Genomic DNA, 11,830 nt, shown 5'->3' with positions numbered 1-11,830 from the left:
ACCATGTTTTTTCAGGGAACTCCCACATAACATTTAAAAACTACAATCAGTTACTCACAAAGCTAGCATGACATAAGGTAGCTTCTAACCCTAGTGGGGACATATTGAATGCCTTTTATGTAATTTAGTTAAAAGGTTAAACATACCAGGATTTTGCTAAACCATGGTGAAAGGTATCGTCCTATGCTTCTTTCACAGTTAACACACGTGCAGTCACGTGTGTCTTCTGTGCAAGGGACTTTACATGCAGCCACACTGCCTGTGCACCAACCATTCAAATTATTTCTAAATTACTTTCAGTGTGGGCATAGTGGCATAACTAGGACTTATAAAAGATACAGCTCTCTGCCTCCCTGGCGACACATTAAGACCTAGATAAAAACTCCTTAAAATCAATTGTAACTACTGAGTGTAGACTACAGGCCATTTACTTCATGCCAAGAGAGATTCAAGCTATGTGTGGGGCAGCCCCTGCCTACACAAAATGTGGGGTTTTTGTTTTGTTTTGTTTTTTGCTTCTGTACCTTTGGCTTCTCTTCACCTGTGATGGCTTCTCCTTGTCAGCATTAAAAATAGTCATCCCTTGCTTAGTGGCGGGCATGCATTCTGAGATATATGCCATTAAGACATAGTTGATCATTATGTGAATATAACAGAGTCTACCTACGCAAAGACAACCAAAAGGTCACTAGACAATGGAATTGTATGGGAGCAGTGTTACATAATCTCTATACCTGACTCAGACATCCTTCTGTGACATGTGGTTCTGTAGTCTCGGCTCAAATACCAACCCCATGATGTTTTCCCTGGCCACTTAGAGTAAACGGTGTCTCAGCTGGGCAGCTACAGTTTGGAAAACGGTATCATGGGATAAGCCTTGCCCTATACATCCAAAGGCAGATCTGTCCTTTGTGTCACTCATGCCTTCCATCAACGTTGTAGAATTAGCACTGGTTGGGAAGTTAAAAAGCAATCGAGTTCTAGATGGGGTGGTAAAGACAAGTAAAGACCTGGTGGAGTCAATTTTGGAATATCTGAAGAACAGCACATTTAGGAATAAATCTAGTCTGTGTGGAGGAGTTTAGCCATGCTGGTTTAAGTGGAAAGCATGAGGTAGAAAATGAGGTAAAATACAAGGAGCTGGGAACACGCTTTTGGACGGCCTCTAAGATTGAACCAAGAAATTCATGATGACTGTAACAGAGGCAACAAGGAGCCTCTAAACAGAGATTATAGGAGAAAAATGACTCCAGTGTAGTGGTACCGCTGAACAGATGCATAGTAGAGACATGGGCTTCTGTGAAAAGCCAAGGAGTTCAGATTTGTGTACAGCCCGTGAGACCACGATGCTAGAACTCTGTTCCAGTGCAGGAAGGATGACGTGCAGGCAGATCAGAAATTGCAAATTGAACCTTCCAGCAGCCTATATTATTTCTTCTCTATTCTCCAGCTCTGTTGCTGACGCTATGGTCAATGCAGTAGCCACATTTAGAAATCCCTTGATTTCCTCTTCGCCCCTTTAAGGTTCTCATATTTCAGCTTCTTAACTGTCTCCCTCTTCTTTCTCAGCAGCACAGCAGTTTATTTTTTGTGGGCGCTTCCTTTTTAATTTTATTGTAGTATCAATGGGATGCAGTGAATAGCACAGTTGCAATTTGATGAGTTTTGTATATGTAACTTGGGTTAAATAATGACTGTAATGAGGATTGCTTCCTCACAGTGTCCCGTCCTTCATTTCCTCCCTGCTTGCTCATCCCTAGATGACTGTCCCTCTGCTTCTGCCACTGTAGATCTGTGTAGATAATCCTAGAATTAGAAGTGAATCATATAAAATTGACCTTCATTATTCATGGATCCCATATTTGTCAATACTCGTGCCCACTAAAATTTATTTACAAACTCTAAAATGAGTACATTTACATATATGCAAAACAGCAACAACAAAAAAGGGGTGGGGGACTAAGTTTCCCAGTGGATGCATTCCTGGATGTGGCTGTACAGGGGGTTTCCTGTTTCAGTTTCACCATCTGTAGTTATCATGTGTTTACATGACTCTACTTTTTGTTAGTGATTCTGCTCCTTAAAATGGCTCCCTAGAGTGACATCCACAAGATGGCAGACTGTAGATACCTGGTGTGCTTCCTCTCTCAACAAAGAATCAAAACAAGGAAAAGTGGAAGCAACAGCAACCTCCCTAGAGTACAGTGAGGTCACAAGTGTAGAGGGCACAGAGGGACATCACAATATAGCAAACATGCTTCTGGACTGGCAGTGTGTTGTCACGTGCTCTGTGGCATTGGCCCCTGAGACACCCACATGTTGCAGATGCTGATTACAACCGAAGGAGTTGCATGAACACTGCACTAACACATCTACTGGAACCTAAGGCAAACAGCCTCTCGGTACACCACCATTGGATGAATTGCCAGGAAAGTCTGTCAAAGCCACCCTGTAAAACTGGTAGTCAGTGGTTCTGCTAGCTGGACAGGCATCCAGGTCAACATACAAGCAACATTTTAAAACTTTAATGGAACCAAAACATACTGACTCCAGCAATGAACTCCAAAGAAAAGGAACTTACCTGACAGAATTCAAAAGTATAATTCCAAGAAATGTGATGAGTTATGAAAGTTTATAGATGACTCAATGGAATTAGGAAACTAGATTATATAAGAAAGTTAGCAAGATGTTGGAGATCAAGTGAAAATCAAAGAGAAAGCTTGGAACCAAATAACACACACACAAAAAGTCAAGAGGCTCAGTAGCAGCATAGATTACACAAAAGAATTCTAAGCAGGCAGGCAGATCTCTGTGAGTTCGAGGCCAGCCTGGTCTACAGAATGAGTGCCAGGACAGGTTCCAAAGCTACACAGAGAAACTCTGTCTCAAAAAAAAATGAATTCTGAACTTGACATTCTTTGGACAGGACAGGTTAAAAGAAACAAAGGGAAAAAAAGAAAAAGAAAAACTGAACGCCTTTGAGACTTACTCAACCATAAGTAAGCAAGCATTCATATGGTGGTGTTCTGGAAGGGGAGGGACAGGAAAGAGCCTGAGAAACCAACAATGATGTAGAACTGCTATAAAAGCCATTGAGTCCTGGGTATGATACAGAAATCCAATCTCAAGAAGCACCCAGGCTTGCACGTATACACACACACACACACACACACACACACAACACACACACACACACACACACACACACACGCAAGAAAAAAGAAAATCTAAGAGATGGGACACCAGAAACATTCCCATTGCTCCAGCAGACCCCTCAACCAGGACCTTACACCAGGAGAGGATGAGGTGATATATTTAGAATCCCCAAAGAGGAAGTGGACAGATGGCTCATTAAGTGGGTAAGAGACCTGCACAACTGTGAGAACCAACACTTCCATAACTAGCCCCACTTAAACTCTGAGGACTTCAGATGTTTCTGGCATCTACTCTCACAAGTTGCTCATCTACACTAATGTGGACAGCTAATCGTATAATTTCTTTTAATCCTGAAAGGGGAAAAACTGTTATACATTTAAAAAAAAAAATGAGAAGTCATACTGGGTAGTGATGGTGCAAGCCCATTAATCCCAGCACTGGGGAGGCAGAGGTAGGGGGATCTCTGTGAGTTCGAGGCCAGCCTGGTCTCCAGAGCGAGTGCCAGGATAAGCTCGAAAGCTACACAGAGAAACCCTGTCTCCAAAAAAAAAAAGAAAAGAAAAGAAAAGAAAGACTCAAGTTGTATTGATATGGCAAACCAAACCTCAAAGACAAAGAGGGAGATGCCCAGAAAAGAATGAACAAAATGATGAGGATAAATTATTTGTGATGACAGGGGATGTACATTAAAATGGACACACTGACAAAATGATGAGCCGTCTACAAAGTAAAGGAGTAACAAAAATATATCATGCAGATGGAAACTGAAATAAGCAGTGACTGTATTTATATCAGATAAAATAGGCTTAAATATTAAAAGGAAACAATAGGCATTTAATAGCAAAAGGATCAATTCAACCAGGAATTTTGGTTGTGTTTATGTATGCATCCAGCACTGAAGCACCCAAGTATACAAAGCCAGCATTCCTAGATGTCAGAGGAGAGATGGGCTGTAATGCTGTCACAGGAGTGGCTGGCTTTAAGCCCAGCACTTGAGAGGTAGAGACAGGTGATCTCTTTGAGTTGTAGGTCAGTCTGTCTACATATTGTATTACAGGACCGAAGTCAGGACTACAATAGAGACTGAAAACAAAATGGAGGGAATAAAAGTTTTTAGAGCTACAGAAGACCCACACACACACACACACACACACACACACACACACAAAGAGCTAGAGCAAGTCTGGGCCAGAAACAGTAAACCAGAAGCATCATATAGTACTTGACTCCAGAACATTCTACAGAGTAGAGCATCCAAACCAAATGATGCTGACAAAGAGGCAAACCATGAAATAAGTCCTCTTTACAGCCAACTGATTTGTGACAAGAACATTCACTGAAGAAACTCTTCCATAAATGGTGCCAAGAAAATGGTAACATTTTCATGAGATACTGGAGCCCTGTCTCACTAAAAAAATAAAATAAAAAACAAGTATATGATTGCTTAATTTGGACAAGATTTTTAAAAATATAATCTCAAAAGCATAGTCAACAAATACCATCGGAAAATAAGATTATGTCAAACTAAAAAGCCTCTATACAGCCAAGGAAACAACAGTGAAGAAACACCCCACAGAATGGGGAGATATGGTTATAAACTATCTGACAAGGAAATAATTTTCAAAGTATAAAATAAAACAACTCACTAGGAAGGTGGGCTGAGTAAAAATGGTTCTGCAAACTGAAATGGACATTTCTCAAGTGAATAAAATCCAAGTGCCCACCAAGCATGAGAAAATGCTCAATGTTATTGGTCACAAGGGGATGGAAATCAAAAGAAATCCTCAGGGAAATGTCTCATTCCAGTTAAATGACTGTTTATCAAAAAGACCAAACACGAACACTTTAGATACAGAGAAAGGGGGAGCCGTATCATTGCTAGGACTGCAAAGTAATAACTACTTTGTAATGTTTGCAATAGTGGGGAGCAATATAGAGTTTTCTCAGAAATGAGAGCTGAAGCTACCGTGTGATGCGGAAATCCTACTAGTAGCCAAGGGAGCTGAGATCAGTGTGTGGAGGGGTTGTCTGCACTCTCACAGCTGTTGCAGCACTATTCACTGTAGGGGGAAATGCTGACCACACCCACTTGGGGGCTGGCACTTGGGCATGGTCAGAGTGATGTAGCAAGGCTTTAAATATGAGGGACACACATCCCTGGTTGTACAGGACTGGCTCCATCACGTGAGTACTACCTAATAAACCATCTGTTTTCAAACTAGTTTTGACTCCATGGCAATCCGCATTAATTGTGTTCCACTTTAATTCACCATGGCCAAGATGTGGGATCTACCTAAGTATCAGCAGCAGATGAATAGAGAACACGTAGCCTATTTGAACAGAAGGCTGGACCACTTCCCATTGCCAATGCAACATTGTGTTTTAGTGCTTTCAACAATGCCCCTGCAGTGATGATGTCCTCCTCTTGTCCCTGCCCTATGTGAGCTGCAGGAGGTTCTTCTCCCTGGCCCAACACTTCCAACACACACAACACACACACACCGTGCTTCTTTCCCTCACCTTTCATAGCGTTCCGATTCCTCATTCTGCAGAGTGCTCTGGGGAGCACTTTGCAAGCCCCCAGCTTCCTGTCTATCCACTTGTCCTCTCCAGTGTTCTGCCTTGTGAACTCTAGCTGCCACCGTGCTGTAGTCCTCCCAGCTGCACCCTCAACTTGGGGAGACTATTGAGTTCCTGCACCCAACCTAGAAACATCCTTCTGGCAGTAGTTTAGGACAGTCTAAGGTTGCTTAATTTTATTTCTGCTCTAAAGGGTACACTGTCTTCCCAGATCTGGTGCCTAGCATTCTGAGCCACGGGTATATACATTTCAGCTCAGAGTTTTATTTGATTCAGGAGAGCCAGCAAATGTGGTCCCTGGGACTGACTTGACCTACTTTTTCTTGTTTTTATTTTATACTTCTGATTTTATCAAAGGAACATATATTGGGCTTTTGTTACATGAGAGTGAAAGCCATAAAGATTTTTTGGTTCAGTTTTAAAGTGGCATTAGGTCAAAGTGCATTTTCTAAAAGTCTAGGTGGACTTTTCAGCATGTCAAATCAGATTTATAATTAAAATCTGTATGCCTTGAGCTGAGAAGAAATAAGCACAAACAAACAAGGCAGGAACAATGGTCCGGATCTTGGGGGTGGCTGCCTGAGCTACAGACATTTCCATCTTGACTTCACACTGGTACCTTGAAGCATAAAATTGTTTCAGGCGAAACCTGTTCTCACTGTTCATCACTTCAGCCCTGATGTCTGCTGACCTAATTCCTTGGTCACTTGGTAACCAAGCCTCTACCTGTGCAAGAAAGAAATAATAAAGCAAAATAGGAAACGAGATTATTCTCTGCATTGCCCTGGAGCTTCGGAGTAAGAGGCTGATCGCAATTCATCTTGAAAGTGGATCTCAAACTATGCATGCAGAGCTGAACATGGGCAGGTTTCCTTTGCTGTAGGGCCCTAACCGAGCATTAAAATGTTGGGTCTGTTCTAATTCAGGTTGAAGAACATCTTGCTCCAATTTGGTTGCAGTTGAGATAATTTTAGGATACATATGGGTTCATTCTCACTTTATAGTTAGCCATTTTTCTTTTTTCCAGTACATGGAAAGAAACTGGGGTTTGAGATAGCTCATAAAATTGTCTCAGGTTTTTTGTTTTGTTTTGTTTTTTTAATTATAGGGTAACTCCATTTCAATTATAAGTTCAAAGCCACCTCTTTTATTTTTTATTTTTATTTCATGTGCATTGGTGTTTTGCCTGCATGTATGTCTGTATGGAGATGTCAGATACCCTGGAACTGGAGTTACAGACAGTTGGGAGTTGTCAGGTGTGTGCTGAGAAGTGAACCTGAGTTCTCCAGAAGAACAGCCAGTGCTCTCAACCACTGAGCCAGCTCCCCATCCCCCCAAACCCATCTCTTAAAAAGATGAAAGACTGTAGCTGTGTAACAGCAATGCGGTTCTCTGTTTTTCTCTCTCTAGACGAAGAGCTACTGGATGTCTCTGCATCTGTCTTACCGGAATGGAAGAAAGAAACATATGGCCAGATTCGAGTGTGTGCAAAACAGAAGCTGGCTCGGTATGGTTCCTTTAACACGGTTCAGTCAGCTGAGAAGACAGAGAGGAAAGTGAACTCAGAGCCCAGTAGCCCACAGGGAGGAAAACAAGGTACCTGCCCTTGCTTAGCCTTTGGAGTTCATCAGTTGCCATGAAATAGCAGCCCTGGTGATACGCAGGCATTTTCAAATGATCTCTCCAGACCATGCCAGCTTTTTCAACAGCCAACTTTTCCCTAGCCTGAAGTCAAACAATTATTGGCTGCAAAAGAGATGCTGACTCCACAGTGTGTGAGCACAGCCCCACGCCTGAGATTGATCCAGTCTGCCTCGATCAATGGGTTTGCCATGCCCAGCCTCTTTGCTATATCACTGAAATTTGTAATTGGGGAAGCAGCGCTTGTTTTCTTCTCTTGCCTATTCTTAGTGAGACCTGAAATCATCATTAATAGCTAATTTCTGGAAATTTCCCTTTTTGAAGCAAAACCATAACAGATTTGAAGCAGTCTTCACAACCCCTAAGCCTGGAGGAATATTCTGTTTTATGTGTCTACTCGTGTAAGATCCCACCACATTTGTTAACCTTGACCTTCCCTTTCCAGGGTCAGCCTATTCCCTAGAAATTGGAAGTCTGGCAGCCATCTACAGACAGAAAGTAGAAGATAATTCACAGTAAGTAGTCTTTAAGAACCCAGGGTCAGGTCACGATGCTGTTCCTGGTGGAGATGGAGAGGTTGACAGCAATGGCTAGCAGACATATGAATGGTTGATAGATCCACTGTGGCCTTTAGACTTTCAGAGCTCAGTTTCTTGCTTAAGGAAGCTGTGGTTGGTGAGAAGCACTCATCTGTAAAACTTGCCCTGGGAAAGGAGGTCTCAGAGAGGCCCGCACAGCCTCTACTTCCCAGAGGTTAATCTAGTCCAGAACTTGAACTAAACAAATTCACATATTGAATATTCACATGTTGGGATATATATTTATCCCAAACACTTAAAAATCTCATCATGGGGCTTAATTTTGAATGAGGACTGCCTTAGCATTCTTCATTACTACTGAGCAAATTGAGAGGAGAATAACAAAGGTCCAGCCCATTAGATAAGTTGACTTCCTCACTGCCCTCTTTCTTTCACACTGAATTATGGGTAAACTAGATTAGCTTTCCTTTCCATCAGTCTGACCCAGACTCCCCTCCCCAGACTAGACTGTCTCCTAGTAATGAGGAACCTGCCTTTGCCCTCAAACAGACCTGCAGTGAGATCCAGTTTCACGTCTTTAGAACTATAGTGAGTGATTAACTCTGAACTTGGCTTGGGTTCTCTTCATCAGTAAATGGAAATACACATAGCTATGACTATAGTGTTTTACTGTATGTCTGTTAAGGGCCAAGTGCTTGATCCTCAATATCCATCAGCTGTGGAAGAACCAGTGTCAGCCAGCGGTCTAAGAGCCCCGACAGCTCTTCTCACGTTGGCACCTCATGTTGTCCCTAGCTACCCACCAAGAGTTCCATGGTCTGCCTCTGTGTGACCAGGGAAGACATTTGAATATTGTCTGAGCAGTCTTGCCTCAGTTCTCACTAGGAAAGCAGAGGTTCAGGGGCTGTGGTAGAGCTCGGTGACTTGTGGTACTCACTGTCTCTGTTTATTACAGGGGGGAAGCCTTTGCCAGTAAGAGCACGGTGACTCCACCAAGCAACTTGGACCCTGCCCTCCCTGCTGACTCAGAATACTGTGTCAAGCCTTTAGCCCACCCAGTATTTTCTGTTGCTCAAACAGATTTGCAGGCCTTCTCCACACAGAATGGTCTAAACAGACAAGTAGGTGGCCACCTTCCTTCTGCAACCTCAGATGCAGAGAGCTTGAAACCAACCCTGCTTGCTGGCCAGCCCCTGGTGTATGTGCCTTCCTCCCTGATCATGCTGTGTGGGAGCCTGCAGGAGGGACTGTCCCCAGAGTCAAGATCAGAGGAGGACAGTAGCTCAGAAGTCCCAGCTGACCTGTCACTGGCACCCTCAGCTCAGAAGCGCCTATGTGAGGAGAGGAATCCCCATGAGGAGGACGAGCCTGCCATGAAGAGACAAAGTCAGGAATTTGAAGATAGCCCCTTATCCCTAGTCATGCCCAAGGTAAGGGAGTGTGGATAAATGTGTCTGGTGCTATCTCATTGGCTCTGAGCTTAATGGAGACAGACGCTCCCAGGCAGTAGCCTCTGGACTAGAAGTATATTTCATGTGTTCCTCATATATGTAACAAAGCGCTAGACTGGCTTTCCCAAAAAGTCTCACCATAAAATAATATTGTAAGAAAAGTGACTTTTATTTTAACAAAATAAAAAAGTCACACTTCTTATAAACGCCAAAAAAGTCTACAGAAGACAAAAAGCTTGCCTGCTAATACAGGGTAGTAACTGTTGTTGGCGTGCTTGTATTATTTCTTCCCAGTAGTTTTCTTTTTCTTTTTCTGAACTTAAAAAAAACAAGTTTGGAATCATAACAGTCACCATTTGGGCCCTGGAAATAGTGGGGTACCTGAGTCAGCTCTCTGCACTGCCCAGTGATCCTGGTTCCTTAGCTACAGAATAAAAAGGACAAAAAGATGAGCTGTCTGCCTTCTCCCATGTAGTAGCCAAGCAGAGGTAATGAGGCATGACCAGTAAGGCACAAAGAACCAGAGCGAGTTCCTCTCGGCAGTTTGCCGTGGGTTGGCTAGGCACACATGCTGCATGGACACTATTGCATTAATTAAGAGCCTTCCCCTCTACCTTTCTTTCCCTTACCAAAATGGGTTTTTCTGGTTTCATATATAACTCAACATTGCAGATTAGAAGTGTAAGAAGGGGGTAGAGTTGATACTAGCAGGTAGAGGAGAGAGTAACCAGAATTCATTATATACCTGTGTGAAATTGTCGAAGAAGTAACTTAGCAAAAAAGTACATCAAATTTTAATTTGAAAACTAAAGGAGAAAAAAACCTGGAAGACTGACAAGCACATGTCTTGGACAAACCAAGGCAGCTCTGGGCCATCCTACACAGGTCTCAAAAGCCTCTAAAACAGTGGTGCTCAACCTTCCTGTTGCCGTGTTGTAGTGACCCTCCCTCCCCCAACCATAAAATTCTTTTCATTGCTACTACATAACTGTAATTTTGCTACTGTTACGGGTTGTAGTGTAAATATCTGACATGCAGGACATATTACCATTGTTACAAATTGACCCACAGGTCACAACCCACAGGTTGATCACCACTGACCTAAAAGTGCAGCTCCAACCAACACTCCTTATGGGTCATCAGCACAGAAGTGTTTCCTTCATAGGCTGAATGCTGTAGCTACATTGACATTGCTGTAGTCTCTACCATATTTGTACTTGGGAGTCATAAGCCTATACATACACATCCATTTCTATACTGCACCTATAAATAGAATAAAAACTGGCTGAGCGATGGTAGCACATACCTTTAATCCCAGCACTCAGGAGGCAGAGGCAGGTGGATTCCTGAATTTGAGGCCAGCCTGGTCTACAGAACTAGTTCCAGAACAGCTACACAGAGAAACCCTGTCTCAAAACAAAAACACAAAACTGAGTCATTAATTCAAGTGAGACCACTGTTCTCTCCTCTACATGCTAGATATTTTAAGAGAACTCTTCTAAAATGGAAATTTAGTAGAAATCTTGTAGAATTTTGACCTGGTTTCTCTGCTCTCCGGTTTGTTTGTCCTTAGAGACCCTCAAATTCCACAGCCATTGCCTCTCCTGTGACCACGGGAGACGGGAGATCTACACCCGTGGAAGACGCCTGTGTGAAGGGTCAGCTCCCGGCTGCCGAAGACGTTTCAGGAAAGGCTGTAGCAAACTGCTGCTTCATTGCTTCTGAGTGTGGAAACACATCGAGAAACCCAGACACTGAAAAGCCTTCAAAGGAAAACGAAATCACCAAAGACCCCTCCCTGCTGCAGTATCTGTACGTGCAGTCTCCAGCAGGTAAGGGATTCCTCGTGGCCTTCACACCATGCACTTCCAGCCTTGCCTTGCCACATGACTAGAGAGAGCAGTTCATTGTCGTGGTGTGGCGCCTGTCTCACTCCCAGCCACCACAAACAAAGGCTGAGACTCCTGTCCTCTGTTCCACAGCTACAGGAGTAATAGGATACAGTTTTAATGTGTAACACATTATTTGATGAAGAAACTGCCCATCTACAAGACAAGTTTATTTTTTAATTCAAGCAACGCTGGTTCAGAATCCTTGTATGAGAGTGTTGGCAACTGTGCACAGCTAGCATTCTGATTTTCAGTGAGAGAAGCACCAAGTGCTTCATCGCAGTCCCCACCAAGAGGGCTTGATTTAAAGCCACTTACTACTTGCGTCAACTTAAAGCAAGCACTCAGATATTCTCATTAGTAGAAGAACAGCCGTAACACCTACTTCTCTGGAGTGCTGAGAAAACCAAACCAGATGTAAGGAGTCTGGAGGACCTAGGGTGACAGTGCCAGCACTTACTAAGTCTCAGTAGATCATGTTGTTATTCTGAATACACTGAATTAGAGTGAACAGCTGTTAAGGTATGTCCCATGTACGTAAAGCTGTTCTTGACGCAAAGATATCATATTAATT

The 11,830-nt window shown here is 43.0% G+C and overlaps 1 protein-coding gene across 1 annotated transcript in view; it reads left to right on the top strand.

The window, feature by feature from the left end:
* E2f7 (E2F transcription factor 7) overlaps positions 1–11,830 on the top strand; it is a 39,111-nt gene that overhangs the window by 21,276 nt on the left and 6,005 nt on the right. The window contains exons 8-11 of the mRNA XM_027392443.2: positions 7,147–7,332; positions 7,823–7,892; positions 8,872–9,346; positions 10,941–11,199. Of these exons, the coding sequence (XP_027248244.1) occupies positions 7,147–7,332; positions 7,823–7,892; positions 8,872–9,346; positions 10,941–11,199 (990 nt within the window). The remainder of the gene's footprint in view (positions 1–7,146; positions 7,333–7,822; positions 7,893–8,871; positions 9,347–10,940; positions 11,200–11,830) is intronic.

The sequence above is a fragment of the Cricetulus griseus genome (genome assembly GCF_003668045.3).
Source record: "Cricetulus griseus strain 17A/GY chromosome 1 unlocalized genomic scaffold, alternate assembly CriGri-PICRH-1.0 chr1_0, whole genome shotgun sequence".
In the NCBI taxonomy this organism is placed as follows: Eukaryota; Metazoa; Chordata; class Mammalia; order Rodentia; family Cricetidae; genus Cricetulus; species Cricetulus griseus.
The sequence above is the reverse complement of the archived record's forward strand: the minus strand, read 5'-3'. Positions and strand labels throughout refer to the sequence as shown.